Source organism: Lathyrus oleraceus, chromosome 1 (assembly GCF_024323335.1).
Source record: "Lathyrus oleraceus cultivar Zhongwan6 chromosome 1, CAAS_Psat_ZW6_1.0, whole genome shotgun sequence".
Classification (NCBI taxonomy): domain Eukaryota; kingdom Viridiplantae; phylum Streptophyta; class Magnoliopsida; order Fabales; family Fabaceae; genus Lathyrus; species Lathyrus oleraceus.
Genome location: NC_066579.1, coordinates 54,816,571 through 54,844,506, shown reverse-complemented (window position 1 = coordinate 54,844,506; position 27,936 = coordinate 54,816,571). Strand labels below are relative to the sequence as shown.

The 27,936-nt window shown below is 36.4% G+C and overlaps 2 protein-coding genes across 2 annotated transcripts; one reads left to right on the top strand and one right to left on the bottom strand.

Moving 5' to 3' along the window:
• Window positions 1-6,448: 6,448 nt before the first annotated feature.
• On the bottom strand, window positions 6,449-8,305 carry LOC127091097 (uncharacterized). The gene is made up of 3 exons (XM_051029645.1): window positions 7,551-8,305; window positions 6,978-7,454; window positions 6,449-6,653 (listed from the first exon to the last, which is right to left on the bottom strand). Exons 1-3 carry the CDS (start codon window positions 8,303-8,305, stop codon window positions 6,449-6,451), a joined length of 1,437 nt encoding a protein of 478 aa, XP_050885602.1.
• Window positions 8,306-20,869: 12,564 nt separating this feature from the next.
• Window positions 20,870-27,355, top strand: LOC127105256 (uncharacterized). The gene is made up of 6 exons (XM_051042459.1): window positions 20,870-21,329; window positions 23,434-23,568; window positions 23,684-23,771; window positions 24,449-24,543; window positions 25,175-25,342; window positions 26,823-27,355. The coding sequence occupies exons 1-6, from the start codon at window positions 21,008-21,010 to the stop codon at window positions 26,981-26,983; spliced, it is 969 nt and encodes a 322-aa protein (XP_050898416.1). The 5' UTR covers window positions 20,870-21,007; the 3' UTR covers window positions 26,984-27,355.
• The last annotated feature ends 581 nt before the right edge of the window (window positions 27,356-27,936 follow it).

Genomic DNA, 27,936 nt, shown 5'->3' with positions numbered 1-27,936 from the left:
TAACGGACCGATTGCCCTGCTTCAATTCCAAGAATTCTATCTCTTTCTTTCCTCTGACATCCTCTGGAAAGTACTTCCTCAGAAATCTCTCTCTGAATACAGCCCAAGTGATCTCAGCATTCCCAGCAGTTTCCAACTCAGTGCGGGTAGCAACCCACCAATCATCTGCTTCTTCTGACAGCATATGCGTACCGAACCTGACCTTCTGGTTATCGGCACACTCAGTCACTCGGAAGATTCTCTCTATCTCCTTCAACCACTTCTGAGCGCCATCTGGATCGTATGCTCCCTTGAACATTGGAGGATTGTTCTTCTGGAACTCACTCAGTTGACGAGCAGCTCCCATTCCCACAACATTCGGATTCCCTCCAAGTACTCCAGCTAGCATACCCAGAGCCTCAGCAATCGCAGCATCATCTCTACCTCTTCCAGCCATCTCTATTCTGAAAACCCAACAAGCTAAACAATAAGTACTGATAGGGTTACACAACACCTATCCCGTACAGGGGAAACAGAATAATTACGACTCGACTCGACCAACTATGCTCTGATACCACTAATGTAACACCCTTCTAAAATACCCCAAATGTTTAATTAAAACAACATATATAAATCAGAGTAATTATGCAGTTAAGGGTGTCACACAAACACTTCACACCATTCACCATAATATTTAGTCATGCTCTTTTATTAATTCAAAACATAAGCATTTGCATAATACGCAGCGGATAGAAATCTCATCAATCATGTAAAACATGTAACATATTACATGTAAAATTATTCAACAAATAAAACATCCCGTCCCGATGTTACATCTATCAGAGCACGACCCACTAAGGAGACTACACTAGACTCCAAGCACTTACTTCTACGCAATCACTGCTCGTTACCTGAAAAATGGTTGTAAGGGTGAGTTCCTCAATCGATATAATAAGCATTATAACATATCATGTAATGCTAAGTAAATAACACATTTCATCACCCTAATCAGAACACACATTCAGTAACGGCACACCAACTCAAACATCATACTCGACGGTAACATAAAGCATATGTACAATCTCAATTCATACTCAACATCAACACAAACACACGTATAATCTTGGAATACATCCATTCATATTATACGCCATACACATATTATGCAATGAGACTCCATGCATGCGGTACCGACTATTTGTGAACATATAGTTCACCTCACCGTCCAAATCCAGGCACGGCTACCAAGCCCACTAGTCCCACTCATTTGAGACCTAGTGACTCACTCACTAATTCCTCACCATGGGAATTAGCTACCACCCCAAATGGGCCATGCTATGCACGCTAATCACCTAGCATGCAAACATCAACAACAGTCCAAAATGACTAACTCACTAATTCCTCACCATGGGAATTAGCTACCACCATAAAGGCCACAATATGCATGCTAATCATCTAGCAATACAACATCAACAACAAAATCCACAATGGACATATGCTCACACTCTAAGCCATACAACAGTCCATTCACAATTGCATACATAACAGGTACATTCACAACATTATGCATACCATCAAACATCATCAACACATGTATCAAAACATTATATCGTGTCAAATAATTAACCACCGTATTAGCACACTCTACTAATACCTATACTGCTCAAAATAGCGGGAATTAATCCCTATTACATCATACGCCACTATAGGCCAAACATCAATTATGTACACAACATTAAAATGTCAATTTTCTCACTTTTCAACAGTGTTAACCGGTTAACGCCCTGGGTTAACCGGTTAACGCAGCACAAACACACTTCCTGCCTAAAACTTAACAGTGTTAACCGGTTAACGCCCTGGGTTAACCGGTTAACGCAGACAAAACAGCACTAATTTCACAATTCGCAACAGTGTTAACCGGTTAACACCCTGGGTTAACCGGTTAACGCAGACAAAACAGCAGTTCCTGCGCTAACACAAAGCAGAATGCAGAATTCTCCGCATTTTCCGCCGTTGGAGGACTTCCGGACCTCCGATTCCAATTCCGTAAAAAGCTCTACGTTCGGGAAATTACAACACACTCAAATACAGGTTCAATTTCAGTTTTAACACAACTTATCCATCACAACTTTTCAGCATTCCACAATCCCAATTAGGGTCAATTCAACGATTTATCACTACCCATTACATGCTAACCCATAATACCCATTAAACGATGATAAACCCCCCTTACCTGAGTTAATCTGGCGAATCTTTAAGCTCCAACCTTTGCTCTCTGGTTCTTCCTCTTGCCCTTTCTCCACTTTCTCAATCGCTTCTCTGTTTCACGTGAAACTTTCTTTTTACCAAATGGGATTCTTTTTCCTTATTTCACACTTATATATTTTCCAATTTATATTATTATCCCAATAATAATAATTTAATAATTCCGAAAATAATAATAATAATCCAATTATCTCATTAAATTAATAAATATATTATTAACTTAATTTAAATAATTATCATATTATTATCGGGTGTTACAGTTTGCATACATACATTTGGAAGAGACATTTTACTCTCTTAAACTGCACCCAACCCATGGATTTACGTGGGACAAAGAACTTATGGGTGAGAGGTATTGTGACACCATCTGATTGGGTGGATGGGGGGACGAATTCGACGAAGATGTCTGAGTTCGATACACTAGAAAAAAATTCGGCTTATGTAGCAAAAACTAGACTAAAAGTGGCCTTAGAGGTCGAGATACCATATATGGTTGTCGAAGCCAACTAATTAGAGGTGTTCGACATGGGGAAGAGAATCAACGTTGAGCCAAATCTAGTCAAAATGCCGCAATCCAATAGGCATAAAAGATGATGGCTTAAAAAGCTAGAGGCTCGATTACATCTATGATGATGAGCCTTTGAGCTTTGAAAAGGATCATGTCGCATCAGCAACAGAGATGTAGCCCCATGATCCATTTAAGGAAGTCAATTTGGGTGATGGAATCGTTAAGGGGCCGACATATATCAGCGCCAACATTAACCTGAGTCTAAGGTTGGAGGTAATTAAATTAATTCATGAATTTAAAGATTGCTTGCTTGGGATTATAATGAAATGTCAGGTTTAAGCAGGGATTTCATGGAGTTAAAACTACCAATAAAGCATGCGAAGAAGTTAATCAAGCAGATGCCTAGGCGGTTTGCACCAGAGGCGATGTGTAAAACCAAATAGGAAATTGGAAGCCTCTTGAAGAGTAAGTTCATAAGGATGGCGAGGTATGTCAAATGACTTATAAATATTGCTCTAGTGATTAATAAAAACGTAATATTGGGGGTTTTCATCAACTTCATAGATCTAAATGCAACAACCCTAAAAGACGAATACCCAATGCACATCGTCAAAATGTTGGTCGACTCAGCAGTGGGTTATGAATATCTCAATTTGCTAGATGGTTATTTGGTTATAACCAAAATTTTATTGCAGATGAATATGTGCCGAATACAGTGTTTCGATATCCAGGAGTGTTGGGCACCTACTAATGGGTGGTGATACCTTTTGGTTTGAAGAATGCTAGGGAAAATTACCAGAGGGTGAGGAATTCAATTTTTCATGATTATATCGAGATGTTTATGCAAATATATATATTGATGATATAATCGTTAAGTCCGCTTCAGAAAATGGTCATCTCGACCATCTACGACAATCATTCAAAAGAATGAGGAAGTACATACTAAAAATGAATCCCCTCAAGTGTGCTTTTTGTGTGCAGGCTGGAGACTTCCTTGGATTGGTTGTCCATAAAAAGGGCATCGAGATTAATTAGAACAATACTAAGTCCATCTTGGAAACTTAACCTCCTTCGACTAAGAAAGAGCTCCAACCTTTATTGGGAAGATTAATTTTGTAAGGAAGTTTATCTCGAACCTTAGTGGCAATATTCGACCATTCTCGCCGCTATTTTTCCTGAAGAAGGAAGTATTCAAATGGTGGATAGAGCATCAAAGGGTGTTCGACGAAATAAAAGAGTACTCAATGAATCCTCCAATTTTGTCCCCTTATGTTAGAAATAGATGCATGAGGTTGTATATTTATGCGTCAGACTCTACTATAGGAAGCATGTTAGCACAAAAGGATGATAATGGTGTCGAAAGTGCCATGTATTACCTCATTCGAGTCTTGAAAGATGCATAAAATAGGTATAGTCTTATAGAAAAGATGTGCCTTTGCTTGTATTTATCATGTATGAAATTAAAATATTATATAAAACCAGTTTATGTGTGAAATTCTAGTAACAGACTATCGATGTCACACTGGATGTTATGACATCCAATTCTACGCAGACAGGTAATGTATGCAGAAAGTAAATGTAAAAAGCAGTAAATGACACAGAGAATTGTTTACCCAGTTCGGTGACAAACACACCTACTCTGGGGGCTACCAAGCCAGGGAGGAAATCCACTATAAGAGGTATTAATTCAGGACTTAAACCACCAGTTTAATCCTATCACTTAAGACCTACTCAATGCAATTTCAATCTTAACTAAGACCTGAGTACCTATTCACTCCCCCTCAATCACAGCAGTGATTACAACCATTAAGAATTTTAAAGTCAGTGGTGAAGATTCATGTGGAAGTCATGAATAGTCTCATCCTCTTTCATCCTCAGATTTTCAAACTTAGTAGTCAGCATCTGGAGTTTAGACATCCTTACCTTGGAGGTACCTTCATGAGTTGTTTTGAGAGTATCCCAAACTTCTTTAGCCAGTTCACAGTGATGCACCGGTCTGAAAATGTTCTTATTTATCCCATTGAACAGTGCATTCAAAGCCTTAGAGTTTCCAAGGGCTAATGCCTCTTGCTCTTTGTCCCACTCTTCTTCAGGAATTTGCATAATGATTCCATCTTTACCTGTCTTTGTAGGATGTTCCCATCCTTTGTTGACAGCTCTCCAGACCTTGTTATCCAAAGACCTCAAGAAGGCTATCATACGAGGTTTCCAGTCATCATAGTTAGAACCATCCAACATGGGTGGTCTATTTGAGAATCCTACATCCTTGTCCATGGTACTAGAAAGTAATGTCCCTAGATCTCACCCAGAAACTAACAGGCAGGGTGCCTGCTCTGATACCAATTGAAATTCTAGTAACAAACTATCGATGTCACACTGGATGTTATGACATCCAATTCTGCGCAGACAGGTAATGTATGCAGAAAGTAAATGTAAAAAGCAGTAAATGACACAGAGAATTGTTTACCCAGTTCGGTGACAAACACACCTACTCTGGGGGCTACCAAGCCAGGGAGGAAATCCACTATAAGAGGTATTAATTCAGGACTTAAACCACCAGTTTAATCCTATCACTTAAGACCTACCCAATGCAATTTCAATCTTAACTAAGACCTGAGTACCTACTCATTCCCCCTCAATCACAACAGTGATTACAACCATTAAGAATTTTAAAGTCAGTGGTGAAGATATACTTCAAACAACTCTTGGTTGTGCTTAAAAGCTTTAATCAAGAAACATAGCACTCACGCTTAAAAGCTTAGAGTGACACAACAATTGCAACTCAATAAACACCCTAGTCCAATGCAATCATCTAGGTGATAATTGCTTGGCTCACAAGTAAAACCTAATTCAAGGCACAATGAAAGTACAACAATGATATATACTGATATATTGTTTTCTTCACGCTTCAAATCACTGAATTGCTGAAAGTAGGATTGCCATCCTTTTATAATGCAGTACTTGGGCCTTGAACTTGAATTTCATAAAATTAGGGTTAAGCAAGTTAACCTAATTTCCATACATTAGGGTGCTAACAAATAGGCTATATGCTAGGTCTCTTAATTTTAGCACAGCTGTTAGTTTCTTGAAAATCAGCCTGAGATAAATATTGAAACATAACAGAAAAATTAGCCTATACTTTAGCATCTGCTGTCAGGGATGAATGTCATAACATTCAGTTTGACATCCAGAAAATGCTGTCATGAATGAATGTCATAACATTCAGTTTGACATCCAATAAATCCTGTATTAGCTAATCCTGCAGCATACTACTTAAGCATGTCATGACATCAGTCAAGACATCTAAGTATAGTAAGTGTTTTAACATGAAATGCATCCAATCAAAAACATCTACAAACTCCCCGTTTGGCAAATTTTTGGCTAAAACAACTTGGCATCACAACAGAGTTCACAACAGCAAAAGCACACATCCAAGCAGAGAATCAAATTAGCTAATACACTTAGCAAACATAGAAGTTAAACTTCAAACAGCAGCAACACAAGAGAAGATCAAGCAGAGAGCAAACAACAACATAACCTCTTGTTTAGAGGACCTTCAACTTCAAAGAAATTTGTTGTCCTGGGGTACAAGTGTTACTCCCCCTTTTTGTCAAAAATGTTGCCAAAGCAACACTTAATATTACAGACCAAAAAAAAATAAAAATACAAGCAATTATCAGAAACACAAGAAATGTTCTAGTCATCTGACTCAGAGTAAGCATTATCATCTGTGCCATCATCAGGAGTGGCATCTGCTTCTACCTCTTCACCTTGTCTTTCAGCTTCTTCTGCAACAGCAACAGCTTCACCAAATTCTCCACCATCAGCTAGCACATCACCTTCAGTCATCTCCAAAGAGCTAATCAATTTTTCCAAGTTCAACTTCCTTGCCTCTAATTCCCTGCAGGTTTCTTTGAGCATTGCAATGACAACAACTTTACCTAGCTGATTGCTTACACGTGATGTCTCACCTCATGTCATGACAATGTCAGGGACATGGGTACCTAGGAACAACTTATGATTGAAAGACATAGGGTTGTCTCTTTTCTTCACAGAATCATTCTTAGTTAAGATGTTTGGAAACTGATTCAAAACAATACCACAGATGAGAGAAGGAAAGGCTATAGGAACCTTCACACTTAAGCTTCATGCATGCTTCAAAGTTTGATAAAAAATATAGGAGCCATAGTCAAATTTGGCTTTGGTTCCAACAACATATATAAACTTTCCAAGCATTACAGCAACTGTAGATTTATGATTGGTGGGCACCCAGTTAGCAGCTCCAATCTTGTGCAGCATTGCATACTTGACACTCAGTTTACTTGCCACCAATTTTCCTTTGAGAGGCCACTTCCTTACTTGATTAGCAATGATGACTTGACAAATTTTGTTGTCAGTCACCTCAAGCTCAGGTTGAGCTTCATCGGGCCTTCCCAAATACTTGTTGATCACTGAAGGAGAGAAGTTTACACACTTTCCTCTCACATACACTTTCCTGAATTCCTTAGACTTGCCATCAGCACATTCTTCAGACAAATTAACAATAAATTCCTTTACCAACATCTCATAACACTTTGAAAATTGAGTCACAGTCTTCATTAAACCAGCCTCTTGAATAAGATCCATAATATCCTTACAGTCTAGGACATTCTGAGCTAATTCCCTTTCCAAAGCCAGCCTCTTCTGATAAACATATTTCCACCTATTTACACTTGAAGCAAAATGAAAAGATATGTTGTCAATTGGTACCTCAGGGACACTAGCTGCAAGCTTGCTAGTGGTTGGCTTCTTCTTTGACAAAATGTCAGGGACATTACAAGGAACATCTGAGTCAGACTCAACAACAATAAACTTGGTCTTCTTTTTCTTGGGCACCACTTTGCTCCAAGATTTGGTTGGACCATGAACTTTCCTCTTGAGGAAACTCTCGACTGCCACCGTTGTCTTGGAAGAGGTTGGAACATCAATCTTCTTTCTGGGGGACCTTTGAGCCACAATTTTCTTTTCTCTCCTAGTCCTAACCCTTTTGGCTATGCTAGGGAGGACAGAGGACAACAACTTATTATCAGAAGATTCCTCCAGGTCTACTGTTTCAGCCTCACAGTTAGGGTTGTCACTGACATCATGAGTGACATGAACTTCCTCACCAGCCACATTATCTAAGGGTTTGTCAACATTTGACTCCTTATGGGCATCAGTTTTCTCAACATCATCAGAGATATTCTTTCCTAAAGACTCAGTATTTTCTTGATCAGCAACACTATCAGGTTCAATAGTGTTTAAGGGAATGGAAACCCCAGGGACCTCATGATTTCCAGACAGTATTCCAGTCACTATAGTGGCAATGGCATTGTGAACATACCTGGAACCTTCTTTGGTTCGTTCCTCAAGAACGATGGATGAGGAGAAGCCTGATACAGTTTCTTTAGGTCTTCTTGCATGTGGGGTATCCACAGAGTCATCAACAGGATCTTCTTTGTTAGGGTTGCTTGGTTCAGCGCTAGGAGAACAAGGCATGTTCTTGGAAGGAGAAGAGTTGGATTGTTGAGACATGATGAGTATCTTAGAGACGAAATGCAAAATTTCTCTGAGAGGATGCTTGCGTGAATGGAAGTTGAAAGAGTGGAAGAAGTAACGCTTGTTGCAAGTGAAATAACTATTATCTGTTGACCAATCAGAGCACACTTTAAATTGTTTAATAATTTGAAATATTAAACAGTAAATTCCTAACATCCTTAGTTGCTATAATTCCTCAGAAAGACATATTCCCAACTTGCCCCTTAAATTTTCAAACTGAGTAGCATCCAAAGCCTTTGTAAATATGTCAGCAAGTTGTAGTTCAGTTGCCACATGTTCCAAGGTAATCACTTTGTCTTCTACTAGATCTCTTATGAAGTGATGTCTAATGTCAATATGTTTGGTCCTGCTGTGTTGGATAGGATTCTTTGAAATGTTGATGGCACTAAGATTGTCACAGAACAATGTCATGACATTCTGAGTGACATTGTACTCGGTCAGCATCTGTTTCATCCATACCAATTGGGAACAACTGCTTCCAGCTGCTATGTACTCAGCTTCTGCAGTGGATAATGATACACAGTTCTGTTTCTTGCTGAACCAAGATATGAGATTGTTTCCCAAGAAGAAACATCCTCCTGATGTGCTTTTTCTGTCATCAGCACTCCCAGCCCAATCAGCATCACAATACCCAGATAATATAGGCTCAGAGCCATGAGAGTAGAGCATACCATAATCACAAGTCCCATTAATATACTTGAGAATCCTCTTGACTTGATTTAAGTGACTCACTTTGGGTTCTGCTTGGTATCTAGCACACACACCAACTGCATAGGCAATATCAGGTCTACTAGCAGTTAGATATAGTAGGCTACCTATCATGCTTCTATACAAGCATTGATCAATATTAGAACCTCCTTCATCTTTAGTTAACTTTAAATGAGTAGGTGCAGGAGTTCTTTTGTGACTGGCATTATCCATACCAAACTTTTTAACTATGTTCTTGGCATATTTGCTTTGGGAGAGAAACATAGAATCTTCCATCTGTTTAACTTGCAGTCCAAGAAAATAAGTCAATTCCCCAACCAAACTCATTTCAAATTCAGATTGCATCTGGTTAACAAAATGTTTCACCATTCTATCTGACATTCCACCAAAGATAATATCATCCACATATATTTGGGCAATCATGATTTTTCCATCTTCATCCTTCACAAATAAAGTCTTATCTATCCCTCCTTTTCTGTAACCATTAGTAGTCAGAAATTCAGTCAGCCTCTCATACCAAGCTCTAGGAGCTTGCTTCAATCCATGCAAAGCTTTCCTCAACTTGTACACATGTTTTGGTAGATTAGGATCACTGAACCCTTTAGGTTGTTCCACATAGACTTCTTCATTCAAGTAGACATTTAAAAAGGCACTCTTCACATCCATTTGGAACAATTTGAACTTCAGAATGCCGGCAACACCTAACAACAACCTTATTGACTCAAGTCTTGCAACAGGTGCAAAAGTCTCATCAAAATCAACCCCTTCAACTTGAGTATACCCTTGTGCCACTAGTCTTGCTTTATTCCTAGTGATTACTCTTTTCTCATCAGACTTGTTCTTGTAAATCCACTTGGTACCAATGATGTTAGTCCCTTCAGGTCTTGGAACTAACTCTCATACTTCATTCCTTTTAAACTGCTCCAGTTCATCTTGCATAGCATTGGTCCAATATTCATCAGTCAGAGCTTCTTTCACATTTTTAGGTTCAACCTTGGATACAAAGCAGGAATTTGAGCTATTCTCCCTTGATCTGGTAATCACACCACTATTGGGATCTCCTATGATAAGATCTTTAGGGTGGTCTTTCTGAATCCTGATAGAAGGCACTTTGTTGGATGCTTCTAACTCAAGTCCAGGAGGAGTATCCTGTACATTTTCTATTAAAGTCTCAAGGAATGTTCCAACATCCTCTATGACATTGAATTCTTCATCTTTATCATCAACAATAACATTTATGGATTCCATGAGGACATTAGTTCTGGAGTTGAAAACTCTGTATGCTCTGTTGTTAGTAGAGTATCATAGGAATATACCCTCATCACTTTTGGGGTCCATTTTTCTTCTCTGTTCACGATTTGTAAGAATGTAACATTTGCTTCCAAAGATATGAAAGTACTTCACAGTAGGTTTTCTGCCTTTCCATATTTCATACAGAGTGGAAGAGGTTCCCTTTCTCAAGGTAACTCTGTTGTGAACATAGCAAGCTGTATTCATAGCTTCAGCCCAAAAGTGCATAGGAAGCTTCTTTGCATGAATCATAGCTCTAGCATATTCTTGAATAATTCTGTTCTTCCTTTCAACTACTCCATTTTGCTGAGGAGTAATAGGTGAGGAAAACTCATGACTTATTCCTTCAGTTGAGCAGAAATCATCAAACTTGGAATTTTTAAACTCCTTTCCATGGTCACTTCTTATTCTGATAACACTATTATCCTTTTCTCTTTAGAGTCTTATGCATAGATCTTTGAAGACATCAAATGCATCTGGTTTTTCTCTGATGAAGCTTATCCATGTGTATCTGGAATGGTCATCAACAACCACATAAGCATATCTCTTCCCACCAAGACTTTCAACCTGCATAGGTCCCATTAAGTCCATGTGCAAAAGTTCCAGAGTTTTGGATGTTGTAGGATGTCCAAGCTTAGGATGTGACATATTGGTTTGCTTGTCAACCTGACATTCTCCACAGACCTTTCCTTCATCAATAAGCAGCTTTGGGATTCCTCTAACTGCTTCCTTGGATATGATCTTCTTCATTCCTCTTAAATGAAGATGTCAAAGTCTTCTATGCCACAACTTCAATTCCTTTTCTTCCTTGGCTAAGAAGCATATTGAGGAGTAGTTTGAGACTTTAGGTTCCCATAGATAGCAGTTATCTTTGGATCTGGATCCTCTCATAACTTCCTTATTTTCTCCATTTGTCACAACACATTCTTCCTTAGTGAACTGTACATTGAAGCCTTGATCACGTAGCTGGCTTATGCTAATGAGATTAGCAGTTAGTCCTTTTACTAACAACACATTATTCAGTTCTGGAACTCCAGGACTGTCCAGCTTACCAACACCTTTGATTTTTCCTTTAGCTCCATCACCAAAGGTTACATAACTGGTAGTATGAGGTTGTATATCTACCAATAACTTATTCATCCCAGTCATATGTTTTGAGCAACCACTATCAAAATACCAGTCTTCTTTGGTAGATGCCCTTAGAGATGTGTGAGCTATTCTAGCAACCCATTGTTGTTTCTTGATAGGGGCATTATGCTTAGGTGCCTTCTGCTTAGGTCTGACTTGAGGGGTCTGGTTAGGATAACCATGCAACCTATAACAGAAGGGTTTTATGTGACCAAATCTTCCACAGTAGTGGCATCTCCATCTTTGAAATTTCTTCTTTTGATGGTTAATCCTCCTGTTTCCATGATGTTGTGACATTGGTTGTGACTTCTGCTTGATTTTCTGAACTTCAGCCTTTGAGCTTTTGAATTCAGATGAGGATTCCTTAACAAAGCCTAAACCAGACATGGTTCCTGATTTCTGTCCCACCTTTAGAATTTCTTCCAAAGTGTCAGTTCCTTTATTCAGCATTCTGATGGATTTTGTCATTTGATCTAACTTAGAGGTCAGCAAGGTTATCTCACCATTTAGATCATCTATGACTGTCAGATGCTTCTTCTTCTCAGCTTCCAGCTCCTTGATAAGTTTCTTCTGCTTTTCTCCTTGTAGACACACTTCTGCACTTTTGACACATAACTCTTTATATGAAGCAGCAAGTTCATCAAATGTAAGTTCATCTCCACTTGAGTCATCATCAGAGGCACGACACTAGTTAGTGCAGTGACATGTTTTGCAGATTCTCCTTCTGATTCACTCTCAGAGTCTCCATCAGACCAGGTGACAGATAGTCCCTTCTTTTGCTTCTTAAGGAAGGTAGGACATTCAGCTCTAATGTGTCCAAAACCTTCACATCCAAGACACTGGATTCCCTTGCCTTGGTTGGACTTTTCTTCAGATTTTGATCTTCTACTGATGTCAGATGAAGTGTTCTTGACATTTGGTCTACCTTTTTTATCAATCTTCTTTATGAACTTGTTGAACTTTCTTCCAAGCATGGCTATAGCTTCTGATATACTTTCATCACCTCCAATATTTCCTTCTTCTGAATCCTCTTCAATATTTGATACAAAAGCTATGCTTTTGTTTTTCTTTTCAACATTCTCACACAAGCCCATTTCAAAATTTTGGAGAGAACCAATAAGCCCATCAACCTTCATATTGCAGATATCTTGAGCCTCTTCTATAGCAGTAACCTTCATGGCAAATCTCTTGGGCAATGATCTGAGAATCTTTCTTACAAGTTTTTCTTCAGACATTTTCTCTCCTAAGCCTCCAAAAGTGTTGGCAATTTCAAGAATATTCATGTGGAAGTCATGAATAGTCTCATCCTCTTTCATCCTCAGATTTTCAAACTTAGTAGTCAGCATCTGGAGTTTAGACATCCTTACCTTGGAGGTACCTTCATGAGTTGTTTTGAGAGTATCCCAAACTTCTTTAGCCAGTTCACAGTGATGCACCGGTCTGAAAATGTTCTTATTTATCCCATTGAACAGTGCATTCAAAGCCTTAGAGTTTCCAAGGGCTAATGCCTCTTGCTCTTTGTCCCACTCTTCTTCAGGAATTTGCATAATGATTCCATCTTTACCTGTCTTTGTTGGATGTTCCCATCCTTTGTTGACAGCTCTCTAGACCTTGTTATCCAAAGACCTCAAGAAGGCTATCATACGAGGTTTCCAGTCATCATAGTTAGAACCATCCAACATGGGTGGTCTATTTGAGAATCCTACATCCTTGTCCATGATACTAGAAAGTAATGTCCCTAGATCTCACCCAGAAACTAACAGGCAGGGTGCCTGCTCTGATACCAATTGAAATTCTAGTAACAGACTATCGATGTCACACTGGATGTTATGACATCCAATTCTGCGCAGACAGGTAATGTATGCAGAAAGTAAATGTAAAAAGCAGTAAATGACACAGAGAATTGTTTACCCAGTTCGGTGACAAACACACCTACTCTGGGGGCTACCAAGCCAGGGAGGAAATCCACTATAAGAGGTATTAATTCAGGACTTAAACCACCAGTTTAATCCTATCACTTAAGACCTACCCAATGCAATTTCAATCTTAACTAAGACCTGAGTACCTACTCACTCCCCCTCAATCACAACAGTGATTACAACCATTAAGAATTTTAAAGTCAGTGGTGAAGATATACTTCAAACAACTCTTGATTGTGCTTAAAAGCTTTAATCAAGAAACACATCACTCACGCTTAAAAGCTTAGAGTGACACAACAATTACAACTCAATAAACACCCTAGTCCAAAATGCAATCATCTAGGTGATAATTGCTTGGCTCACAAGTAAAACCTAATTCAAGGCACAATGAAAGTACAACAATGATATATACTGATATATTGAATTCTTCACGCTTCAAATCACTGAATTGCTGAAAGTAGGATTGCCATCCTTTTATAATGCAGTACTTAGGCCTTGAACTTGAATTTCATAAAATTAGGGTGAAGCAAGTTAACCTAATTTCCACACATTAGGGTGCTAACAAATAGGCTATATGCTAGGTCTCTTAATTTTAGCAGAGCTGTTAGTTTCTTGAAAATCAGCCTGAGATAAATACTTAAACATAACAGAAAAATTAGCCTATACTTTAGCATCTGCTGTCAGGGATGAATGTCATAACATTCAGTTTGACATCCAGAAAATGCTGTCATGAATGAATGTCATAACATTCAGTTTGACATCCAGAAAATGCTGTCATGAATGAATGTCATAACATTCAGTTTGACATCCAGTAAATCCTGTATTAGCTAATCCTGCAGCATACTACTTAAGCATGTCATGACATCAGTCAAGATATCTAAGTACAGTAAGTGTTTTAACATAAAATGCAGCCAATCAAAAACATCTACAATGTGTATGTGTCTTTGCATTTTGACGTTATTAAACACATGTTATCTAAACCAATTTTGCATAGTCGAATTGGAAAAATGAGCTATTACCCTGATAACACCCTAACATATGTGCCTTTAAAGGCAATGAAGGGATATGTGGTCGCTGACTTTATCGTCAATCATGCGATAGTTGAGGCACCTCAAAATTATTTGGAGCCATAACCTTATAAGATATACTGATGCACGTGAAAAAACTCAAGATAAAATTTAGGGTATGACATAAGGAATGTAATAGACACTGCATTTGGAACATATTTATGTTTGGAAAAAAAGGTCGTTGCATGATGGCTCGGTGATACTCAAGCCCATCAACAATAATGCTTTTGACTAGTTAACTATAACAAATCTTATGTTGCCAAATAGTAAGTGTTAAAACAAAAATTTGTTTAACACAATGACCAATCATTTAGGGCCGAACACACTCATATTTTATAAGGTGTGAGATGGTTGATGTATCAGAAAAGCCGAAAAGGACGATATGTGTTTTGTTAACAGTGCATATTATGTACACATAAATGGGCTTATTAAAGCGACTATTATCCACATGTCAGGAATATGAAACCTCATATGAAAGTTCCACACCCCTATAAAGTCAAGAACCTCGTATGAAGAATATGTAGATATTATGTGCTTGCAAAAAACTGAATAGTATAACCTAGGTCAGTCGGATTCGGGCCCAAAACCCCAATCCGAACAAACCACGAGTGCATACTGATGTCTCAATTCCGCCCATTAATCTTTTCAATTTCATCGATTTATGGGTCCACAGGTTGGACCAATTTCGGTTCGAATTTAACGGGTTTATAACAATTGGCCCATTTTACTTTTTGGTCCACTTCATTTTTTTTCAATTGCTTTTTAAAACTATTTTAAGCAAATATGTTCTGATGAATGAAGTAAAAAATAAAAGACTATCTATTATTATGCCAAATAAATTTTAATATTATATGTATGATGATGAATGAAGTAAAAAATAACACAAATTAATAAAAATTCATTAACAATCCTCGTTACATTATAAAATGATAAACATACAATACACAAATTTCTTTCTTTTTAAAAAGATGAAACTTGAAACAACATCAGTAAACTCTTTGTTGATCAAACTTGAAACAACAACATCAGTAAGCTCATTCTTTCTTCTTTGGTAGTCATTAAAACCTCTGTATTTCCAACTAACAATAACACAAAGATATAACATTAAAAAAATATAAATTTAATAAAACTGAGTAAAATCGATACAATCTGAAACTTTTATCTCTTTATTTTCATTCCTTCTTACCCATCTCCATGTATAGTTGATGAGAATGACCCGTCTTTTAAGAAACACATTAGATAAACTCAATTTTTTTGACATTGGAAGAATATAACTTGAATGGAAAGAAAATATTGAAAGAAAGGAACGATAAAAATTAGGGTAAAACAAGGGAAGATACAAAGATTGTAGAGCAAGAAGAGTAGATTTGGTTTATGCGGCTAGGGTTTTCTTATATGTAACATTATAAGATTGTATTTATATAGTAGAATGAATAATTGCTTGGGCTTATTTTTCAGTCTTCTACTATGTATAAATTAGGCCCAATATATAAGCAAAACTATTTTTAATGTACTTTTATCGGTCGGGTTTGACTTTAAAAGGATCCATAAAAGTCAACCAACCCAAACCAGTGATATCCACTGTAAACCACACAAATAAACCGACGAACTCACCAACCTAATTAAAACTGCCCATTTTCATCTTGAGCCTTCTGGATTGGGCGGTTTGGGTTAGATCTAGTAAATTTGTCTAGCCTTAGTATAAGAGATTTCTTAATGCACCCTATATGTTTTGTAGCCACCACACAAAAATACTTAAATGCCCCCAGATTCCAGAGATGCATATCTGGACGCACCCAATCCTAAGTTGACATTAAAATATTATGGAGATGCATCTATAGAATAATGTCGGGGATGCATCTCCGGAATGATTTGGAGCTTATATCGCACCAGAACCCTTCCTCTCCCTCGTTTCTCATATTTCTCAAAGAAACACTCCAAATCTCTCAAATTTATTCTCATCACCAAGTCAAAAATCAAGCAACAAAGGTCAAAAGAACTTCAATCAACATCAGAAACATCACCTAACACTAAAGCAAAGTAAACAATTATAAGTTTTTTGATGTTTTGAATAGTTTTTGAGTTTTGCGTAAATGAGTAGAAATTGATGTATAAGTTAAGAAATAAGTAGAAATTAGATGGTTGATAGTTTAGACATAGTGTAAAATATGATAGTTGGTTGAAAATGATTATCAATGCTATATAATTTTTGTTGCCATGCCTGCATTGCCGCCATTGACGTAACTTCTGAGTTGCAGAAAATTCAGGAGATGCATCTCCGAAAATTTTCAATGTTTTATTTTCCCAACAACCGGAGATGGATCTCCAAAATTTTGTCTATTATTTTTTTGTTTATTTTTGTTGCTTATGATGCTGTATGCTTGCACTAATTGTCTGCTTTAATTTAACTTATATGCATAATGACTGATAGGCACGATAAACTAAGGCACAAGAGGGTTGCATAACACGCATAAGTGTGGTGGGAGAAGAGTCAGCATGTTTTGGAGGCTCCTGATCCCTCTGGCCATGCAGAGTCATATACTTCAAAGGCCCGTGCTTCTCCTCATGCTTTTCCATCTTTTTCTTCTCGTAGGAGATGAGTTTCACCTACTGACACATCACTCGCTCCATCCTCCTGCAGGTGCCAGGTTCACCTATTCAGGTGCCTAAGTTACCCGAGTCACCAATGGTACCAAAGGCACCATTGATACCTCATACTCCTAATAATGCTAAGCCAGTACCACCTCCAGAGGGTGAGGCTATTGTGGATGATGAGTTAGAGGTATTTGGGGGAGGCCCCGTAGATTTGTCACTAATGCCTATGTACCTAGACCATAATGCGCGATATATATGGGATAGAGAGGTATCATTAGTTAGATTCATTCTTTTTAATTTACGTTTATTTTAATTGACAAGTTTGTGACATTGATTTTCATTTATTTCAGGACTATGATCTGCTGAAGTTTATTAACCACGAGCAAAAGATTATTGGCTTGCCTCGGCCGAATGCGGATTGGTTTCAGGTTGCTTTGTCCTTATCTAGCCTGAAGGACTTATGCATGACCGATTATATTATGCGTTAACCCCGAGATGCTTAATGCATTTGTGGAGAGATGACACTCAGAGACCTCATCATTTCATCTCCCACTTGGAGAGATGTCTATCACACTCGACGATTTCTCAAAGATCATGAGAGGATTATCAAAGACGAGGCACTCAAGATGATGGTAGACTATCCGAGGGGTGAACCAAGAGAGGCGAATGCAAAGTGAGATAGGACCAGAGGGGCACATGCTATATTTGAATACCTGAAAAAAAGTATACACATATGAGCTTAAGAGAGCACATCATGCTACATATGATGACCATCAGATGAGGTTCCATAGAGCGTATGCATTGAGAGGTTACTTGATATATTTGGTTGGCAGTGTGATTTTTATGGACAAGAGTGCCACTTATACATATGTCATATACCTACGGTACTTCCAGAATTTCGAGTGGATCTATGAGTATAATTGGAGGGCCGCTTGTTTGGTCTACTTATACTCGAAGTTATCAGAGGGCTGTAGGTAGAAGACGAAACAAGTCACAAGCAACATCACACTATTGACGATAATACTTATTGCTCTTTTAATATTTTTGTGTTGCTTTCATTTCATCTTTACAACGCCATTACTTATGATTCGTGTGTTCCAAAAATTTTAGACTTGGATCCTCCAGCACTTCCCGTGCATCTCTGGCTGGGCAAGTGTATCGACTTACTTTGAGAATATGTCGCGCGCTACTACATTTGCTCAGTTTAGAGGGAACCAAGCGATTGGGTCGTTTAGGTTGACCGCTTGGTTACCAAGGACATGCACTTCAACAACTATGTCGATCACTGTGAGACGCAACCATTTGACAAGATAATGTTATACTCTGGATGTTTGACTTACGGATCATGTCTCACTGCTCCTCATCTGCCAGAGTGCGTCATGAGGCAGTTTAACTACACTTAGACCATTCCTAGATACCTTGTTGTCTCTACTCCTCATGTTTTGACACGTAGACATATGAATGACACATTTGATGATTCTGAAAGTCATTTGGTACATGAGGAGGCACAAAGTACCATATCACCGAGCGATTGGAGCTACAAGGGCAGGTACATCAGATGGTTCTTCAGGGTGTCACATCCGTATATGGTGTAGGCTACTCCAGGAGACACACCCAAGTCATCTCATCAGGAGATACTAGAGGATGAGCAAACATAATTAGATCATGCTGATGATGTCTTGCCTAGATGCATTCACATTATGGAGATTACACATGCAGACATTGACATGTGTATCTTCCCTGATGTGTCTGATGTAAGGAAGATCCTAGATGCCATAATGACAGAGGCACGTGGGGCATTGATATGCCAGAGACTGCACCAAAGAACGAAAGGGATTGATGGTCGAGGAGGCAGAGCAGACAGAGACAATGTAGTCTGACATACATAGTAGTACATTACTATATAATAGTAGTACTATGGATTATATTATATTTTGATATCATGCTACTTTATCGTTGTTCTCGATTTTTTGTGCCATTTATTGATCTTTTATTTATATATGACATTTTTGGACCATCTGGATTTATGTATGTCATTCTTTCTATATTGATTGCATGATTTAAATCTCGTCACTAGGGCCGACCCAATCAATTCAGAGGCCCTGTTCTAATTTTTAAAATGGGCCTATATATATATATATATATATATATATATATATATATATATATATATATATATATATATATATATATATAATTTTAATGATTAAAAATGACAAACAAAAGATAATAATTATAAATTAAAAGTAAATTATAAATTAATAGTAAGAAAATAAATTATATTTAATTAAATAAATTATAAATTAATCATAAAAAATATCAATACTAATACATACTAATTTTGCTTTGAAAGATTCCAAATTGCAATTTGGTCTTATGAGAAAAAGTAGGTATAAAAACCGTCACCAACACCAACATTATTCTTGTTTTGAATTTTGATACTACCGAGTAATATATACAGTATACTATTATCTAATTTCACCCTAAAATTTTATTTATTTATATATTATAATTTTATAAAGAACACAAGTTACCCCTCATTTCCACCCTAAAATCTAAAATCTAAAATCTAAAATAAATATTGATACAGGAACTAAAATAGGATTTGACCCTAAAATTTAAAATAAATATAAAATTACTATTTTTTCTACCTTCAAAATCAAATAATCACAATAAAATTAAATGGAAAGTAATTAATTGAATAAACTATCCTGATAAAAGAGAGGATTGAAAAGGAAAAATAAGATTTTTTTTTCTGGTTTCAAACAGCTCTAACAGAGAAAGAGAGAAGAGAATAAAGTTTGAGAGGAGAGAGAAGCGAGAACGTGTGAGAAAGGAGAAAAAAACATTTGGTTTCTAAATATCTTATTTTTCAGCATTTAATATTTTATTTATTATATGTGATACAACAATATTTATTTATTAATTTTTTTATATTCACTAATAATAGTTAATTTGAGGCTCCACAAAAAGTGAGGCCCTGTGCTACTGCACAACTTGCACAGGAAAAGAACCGGCCCTGCTCGTCACATAACATGATATATAACACTTATAAATCTTCATATGAATACACGTAAACAAAACATAACATGAAACATGTTGTTTTGATACGTTATAAAGATGTAACTTCGGTAAAGAAACGAAAATACATCTTTGGAATATTTTAACGATCAATCATAAATTGATACGTCTGAAGATTTCATCTTCGAAATCTGAGGGCATTTAAGTATTGTTGCGTGGTGGTTAAAAATATATAAGATGCATTAAAAAATCCCCTAATTAGCTTCATATACAAAGTGAATGTTCGTCAATATGTGAATACATGAGCTTTATAATGAGTGAAAAACCTTCAATGAGGTGTAAGTGACATTAAAATAGATTTCAAAAAAGTAGTTAATTCCTTATATACACAATTCAATATATATTTGACTATTAATGTATCGAGTCTATATGTGGACTAGATACATTAACGGTTAAATGAAAAAAAAGTCAAATTTAATTATAATAGTGACCAAATGATATAGTTCAAAATACATATTATTTTATTATATTATCAATAATTGTCTAATCATATTTAATTCTCATTTTACAAACTTCCATATTTTTATAGATATTTCCTTCTCTAACAAATTTTCATATTTTTATAGATATTTTAACATGTACTATTCCAAATACTACTATTATAAATGAATTTGTTATAATATTTTTTTGTAAAAAAAAAATTGGGACTGTAGTTTCCAATTTAGAGGATAAAAATCGGATTTGAGACCACATTTACGGCAAATATGACTTGAGAATAAAATAAAAAATTCGACTTTATAAAAGTGCAATTTTATTAAACGTGTCTAGAAAGGACACCTAAAACCCTCAAATCGACACAATAAACCCTTCTAAGTTTTACCGATCACAAAGAGAGAAATAAAATAAATTAAAATTTAGATCTGTGTGGTTCTGAATCTCACACAAACACTATGAGAAGAGCTTACTCTGTTTTACTTCACAGAAACCTCGCCGCCGCTCGCCTCGGCGGCGCCACCTCCACCGCCGTCCCTAACCGTTTTCTCCAGACAACTCTTTACGGCACCACCGCCGGTTCATCTCCATCTAGCCGGCGTTGGTTCTCTTCCATCCTCGCCGCCGTCGTCGGGACGTCTCTTGGTGTCGGCGGTCTGATCGCGGCTTCCTCCGCCTCTCAGGAAGTACTAGCTAAGGAACGTCCTCCTTCAGATGCTATTCCTAGCGACGTCATTCTTTATCAGTATGAGGCTTGTCCTTTCTGCAACAAAGTGAAAGGTGAAAATACTGTTTTCTCTTCCTTACTTTTAGATTCGCGCGTTGAAATTGTAATCGTTTATTTATTGTTACTATATTTTTTATTCAGATTTATTGAATTGATTTGATATTTATTTAGTTTTGCTCAGTTGGAAAGATATATCATTAGCGTGGCGTAGAATAATAAGCTAAACATGAAAATGAGTGTTCAATATGAACTTAATAGATGTGTTAGAATGAGAGTCTCACAATTGTGAATGATCAAAGGATTGAATTTTTTAGGTGGTAGCTGGGAGGGAGTGGATCATAATGGAGATGAATCATGAATGATGATGTTAGGGTTGAAGTTTTTATATAACCGATCAGTGAGGACCAATAACCTTTCTATGTAACTGAATTGGTTGCATGGTTAATAGTTTTGAGCAATCATTTGGTTAATCTGCACGTGTCTTGATTAGCAGGGTGATAGAAATCCACTTATATATAAAAGAAAATAGGGAAAATCCCTTTGTATTACAAAATAGTACCGCGGAACTTCGAGGATCTGCACCTCCCAATGGCAAAATGACCCTTTTCCTATCCAATTCCAAGATGATCAACTCCGTCAATGTCTTCCCCTATTCATTCTAAACCTAAAACACTCTTAATAATATAATAATTCTAATAATTACCCACTAACTCTCCTAATGATTTAATATCAGTTACAAAACTCAAGAGTCTAACACAATGATGTGCAAAAAAAATGGTTCACAAGAACCACTTTTAAAAATATGGTGCATCTATTTTAAAAGCCCATATTATTTGGTTTAAAAACTATCCCAGATCCATTTTACTAAAACCATAAAAAACCAGTATCCATTTTTTAAAACCAATACATAAAATGGTTAATCCACTTTTCAAATATTGATCTTTGCCTTGTCTCTCTTTCACGGTCATAGGTAATGTATATTTAATAAATAAAAGTCATATATATTGATTTTTATGATAAGATAAATAAATATACATTATTTACTTTTTCTTGAAGAGAGTTGTGTTTAAACTTATAGTCTCAGATTGATGCATTTAGTCTCTCCTCCCACATTCAACATGACATAGTAAATGCTTTTTGGTTGGTTGAAATTATATAATTACCGAGTTTGTGTTTTTTAGCTTCTTACCTTGAATTAATTCATTCATTAGAGTGATATGTTTCTTCTTAGAAAATATCTTCCACTTTTGTAAAATGAAAGTGAAGATGGATGGAGTTAGGAAAATGGTAAGTGTAAAATAGTATATAGAAGTAGTTTCTTGAGAAGATGAAACAAAAGAGGATTTTGTATATATGAGAGAAAATTATATGCAATTACTCAATTTTGATTTTCTTGATTGAAAATTAAAACTTTTTTTTACAGTTCCTTAGCACTTTTGTTTCATAATTATTAATTATTAATTCAATTCAGTTTTGTTGAGCTATGTAATTTTAAGAAATGTCTCTGTCGAGATTCAAGGATTCATCGCTGACGAATGGTTATTGATTTAAAGAACGGTTGGATGGAGTTAAGAATAAGTTGTTGGATTGAAAATTGAGTTTTAGTCGAAACAGGTTTGAGGGAAATTTGGTTTTAAAATTGTTCCAAACAAAAACTGGTTTGTTGGTGCAAACCGGTTGTTAACCAAACCGATCCAAACATAAACTGGTTTTAGAAAAATAAACCAGTTTTGTCAAAGTGGTTTTAAAAATCAAACTGATCCATATATTTGGTTCAATCTGGTTTGATTTAAGAACCATGCACACCCCTATTGATTAGCCAGGCTTCTGTTGGAAACCTGGGATTTAGACTGGTCACCGTAGCAGCCAGATGGCCGAGTTCTAGATACAGAACAATTACTACATCTGTTGTTTATATGTAATACTTGCCATTGAAAGTTGGTAGGATACATTGGTACGTAGTTAAATTATAATTCCATACGAGTTCATATTTTTCCGCATTGTTTAACCTTATTTTGTTTGCCGGTCAATGTGTCATCTTGGCATGTTGCCATATGTTCAGTTATACATATTTTTCTTTTATTACTGTAGTTTTTTCATTGGGCTTTCACTGTATTTTCTATCTTCTGTTGCTGAAAAAATTATTTACTTTACCAGCATTTTTGGACTACTATGATATACCATACAAGGTTGTGGAGGTCAACCCTCTTAGCAAGAAAGAAATCAAATGGTCTGAATATCAGAAGGTGCCAATTATAATGGTAGATGGCGAGCAGCTAAATGACTCGTCAGGTTTTCCACATTTTCCCTTGAAAATTGATTGTGAAGTTTTCTAAATAGCGAATGGACGAATGGCCACTAAGTGAGACCTACTGTAACTTCTCACTAATATTGGTTTATTTGGCAGCTATAATTGACAAGCTTGGAGAGAGGATTCTATCTAAGAAAAAGGCAGATTCAACCTCTGAGGACGATGAAGAGACAAAATGGCGGCGGTATGGTTCTATTTCTCTTGGTCCTGTTTTATTTTTCAATAAAACATGTTTTTAATAAACATAAAAGGGTGATGTGCAGAGACCGTTATAAGCTGTTTTCACACTTTGATTGGAACCATCTACTGTGGAGATGTTGTGTGTTGTTCAGAGAAAGCTTTCTTTCTTCCATCTTTTGTTCTCTCTTTCCTTGAATCGTGTGTTTTAGGATTGGAAAACTTTATTTGGTATTCAGTGATGATTATGCAATAGTTCATTTATCTTTATACATGTAGAATATCATAGAAATGCAATGTACTGCTGTGCTAACAAGCATATTTATGACCAGGCATTTGTTGTGTCAAAACAGTATAAAATAAGTTACTGCTCATTTTCTGCCCGATCCTGTTGATTCTCAGCTTTCTTTATATGATATGGAAGTTTGGTTTCAGAGCAGTAATTTTTACTTAGATGCTAAATTTAGCACCCAATGTTTATAGTTTAGAATTGAATTTTCAATCAATTTGGTACTTGGCTTGGATTGCAAGACATATCAATACGAGCAATTTGAGTTGTTGCACCTAAAGTTTAAACTCGTTTCAGGAAACTCAGACAGAAACAACCTTGGGGAAATGATTGAGTTCTGTTGTAGCTTAACATAATTATATACCACACTAGTTAATTTAACTCTTTTGATGTAGGTGGGTTGATAGTCATTTGGTACATGTTCTGTCACCTAATATATATAGAAATACCTCTGAAGCTCTCGAGTCCTTTGACTATATCACGAGCAATGGTAAGTTGCACTGGTCTTTGCTATATTTACTTATAAGTATTACTATGGTTTTTGTTTTGCTGAGCATTAGTTTGTCATGTTTCTTTCCGCGAAGTTTTCTGTTATACGAAGTAGTCTCTGATATCTCAATAAGCATGCATTGCCTTGGAACTACAGTATATCCTTACTTGGTAGATAAGATGGACAACTTTTCTTTCTTTCTGGAGTACAATAACCCAGTTTCAGGGATTTACAAGAGTCATGATAGTTATACTATTTCTTCTGATATTATAACATTCTTGGCTCTTTGGGAACTTTTGGGCATTTTATTAAACCTTATTTTTAATGGAAGCTTAACAGTTTCCTATTTGTTTTGTCATTGCATGATCTATATTAGTGCAATTTCATGTGTAAAGTTACCGCTGCATAAGTTTATTTTTGTTTCATTGTTTTCCTTATGCGCATTCAGTGATATATGCCCACATGTTATTGCATATTGTCTTTTCTGCCTTGAGCCCATGCATGCAAATGCTGAATTTACTTAATTTGATTTTTTGGTATTTGAACTTCTTTCTTTGGCTATGCTATATTTCTTCAAACATGGATAGTGCGTGATAAATTGATGATGTATTATGTTTTCATTGCTGCTTAGGCAATTTTAACTTCATGGAAAAAATTTCCGTGAAGTATGCTGGTGCTGCAGCTATGTATTTTGTGTCGAAGAAGCTAAAGAAGAAATATAACATTACTGATGAGCGTGCTGCTCTTTATGAGTCAGCAGAAACATGGGTAGATGCTCTGAATGGCCGCGAGTTCCTTGGTATGTACACCACAATGAAGACTATTATAATTTATAAGTATATGCAAGAGCATGCATCCATATTGTGCTCGCCCAGAGTTCTGACTCTGAAGCCTGAAATATTTGATATTTTTATGTAACTGTCTTGTTTTTTCTAGAGCTGGCAAAAATGGGCTACCCGCCCCACAACAGGTTCAGGCCTTTTGTGAGCCGGACCGAAAAAGTCCGGAAGATAAATGAGCTATAATTTGGCTGTCTGAGCATAGCCCTTCACGGGCCACGGTTTTTGGGGCCAGCCCTGGCTTATATTTAACATTTGTTTTCTTTACGTTAATAATAATATTTTGGCATGAAATTATTCCCATAATGAACTATAATTTGGCTTGTAATGACAAATTGTTAGTAGTTAATTATTGGTATTATACTTACACCTTTGCCAGAGCTTGAACCCTGTGCCTCCAACTCCTTTAACCCTTAGTTCAACCAGTTCAAGTCAGTTGAGTTAACCCTCCCATCCAACTATAATTTGACTGTCTCACTATTTTTTTAAATGATAATATTTCGGCATGAAATATTTTGAGATGTTCATGTTGTCATCGACCATACAGTAATAGTGCTGCATGATGCTGCATAATTAAGACACAGGCAATTTTTATAACATATATTTAGACAACAGACTATAGTGGTACTGCATAATCGAATGGTACTAGGCACATTGCATATGTTCAAGTTAGCAATAAAGCATACACGAGGCCCCTACCTGGAACATCAATAAAGCTGAATGTTCTTACCCTCATCACTCCAAAACAAATAATCAGAATTTAGGGATTTCAGATAATCCAGGTTTAGAGTTTAGTGACATTCACAGAGAGGTAAAAAACAACACAGAAGGATGGGCACAAAAGCATAGACAGAGAGGGTTGGAGACTTACGACGGCGAGTTATTTAATATTGGGCTTGAAAACCTGGACAGTCCAAATGTTTCTTTTAGAGTTTTGTCATCATCTTCTTTTTAAGTGGGCTACCCGCAACCAGTCGGGCTAGCCCGGTTAGTTTTTGGGCTTCAACGGGCAGGGTTTAAAAACTCGGGTAATAAACAAGCCCTCATTTTCTTGTCCAAGTCCTATGCTTTTGCAGGATTTTTGGCACAGCCCGTTTTGCCTACTCTAATTTTTTCCAAGCAAAACAGGAGCATAAATTATAGGCTCATGTATCCTTTGCAGGTCAAAATATTGATCATGACGTTTGCTTTTGTATTAACCTAATTTGTTTGATTTTGTCTCGGATAGAACTTATAATATTACCTTAAAATAATAATCATAATTAAGAACATGCTCCTAACCATTAAAAGTTAGAAATACCCTACAGATAGTGTGATCAGTATCACCTGGAAAAAAGTTTCACATGGTTGCTTAAGTTTACATCAATTTTCTGAGTGATTGTAATGAATAATCACTTTGTGCTCTTTGGACATGATATACTAATTTTTCTGTCTTTTCAGGAGGGTCTAAGCCTAACTTCGCCGATCTGGCTGTTTTTGGGGTTCTAAGGCCCATACGCTATTTGAGGTCTGGTAAGGATATGGTGGAGCACACACGTATTGGTGAGTGGTACACAAGAATGGAGATCGTTGTGGGAGAGTCTTCCAGGATTAAAGCCTAAAACTAAGTTATTCTTGAGTCCAAACTCCAGCCATTTTTTTGCTTCAATGTTATTACATATGTTCTTTGAGTTTTGCCTTCAGTTGATGGAAGGAATTACATTTGGGTTTCTAAGTTAACAACATACTAGTATTTGGCTATTTAGAAAGATACTACCATCAGATGGTGGTGGGAGTTAAATATAGGCAAAATTTATATGATCAATTGATTCTTTACAAAAATGTTTTAATATATGTTGCAGCTACTCCTATTGTAAAGATTAAAGAATATCTTTGAGCTGTATCCAAGAATAAGGCAATCTCTGCTGTGCCTGTGATGTTTAAAACACTGTGTTTGGTCTAATTAATACATATAAGGTATTGTTTGTGTTGAATATGGTTTCTGAGGTTGATCTGTGAGCATAAAATCATTCTTGTAACAACTACAATTGGTTATCCTACCATAAGAGTCAAAAGTCACCACATGTTTTTTATCGGCTATCGGTCAACATCATTGTATGACGCACATTGATCAATCTCTTCATTTAGAGGGTAAATACAAAATTTGGAATAGGAGCAAGTTTAGCTGAATGACATTTAAGCTGCAAGTGGGAGTCTGACTTCAACTTAAAAACTCATGTTGTGTTTAGTGGAATTTTCCTTTAATTATCATGTAACTGAATAATTTGTTAGAATAGTCTAGTTAGATTATTTAGGCTTAAATGCATTTTTGTTCCTCCTATTTTGATTTATGAACTTTACATCATTTGAGATTTGATAATATTACATCATTTGAGATTTTGTTGGTCCCCTCCAGTTTTGGATAAGTGGTGAGGATAAAAATATTAATTTTAATGGTGTGAAATGATTGAATAGGATGATTTATTATTTAAATTTTTGTATATAATTAATTAATAGTTTTAATTAAATCTTTTTAGAATTAATTAATTAAGTTTTTTTAAAAAATTAATTAGTT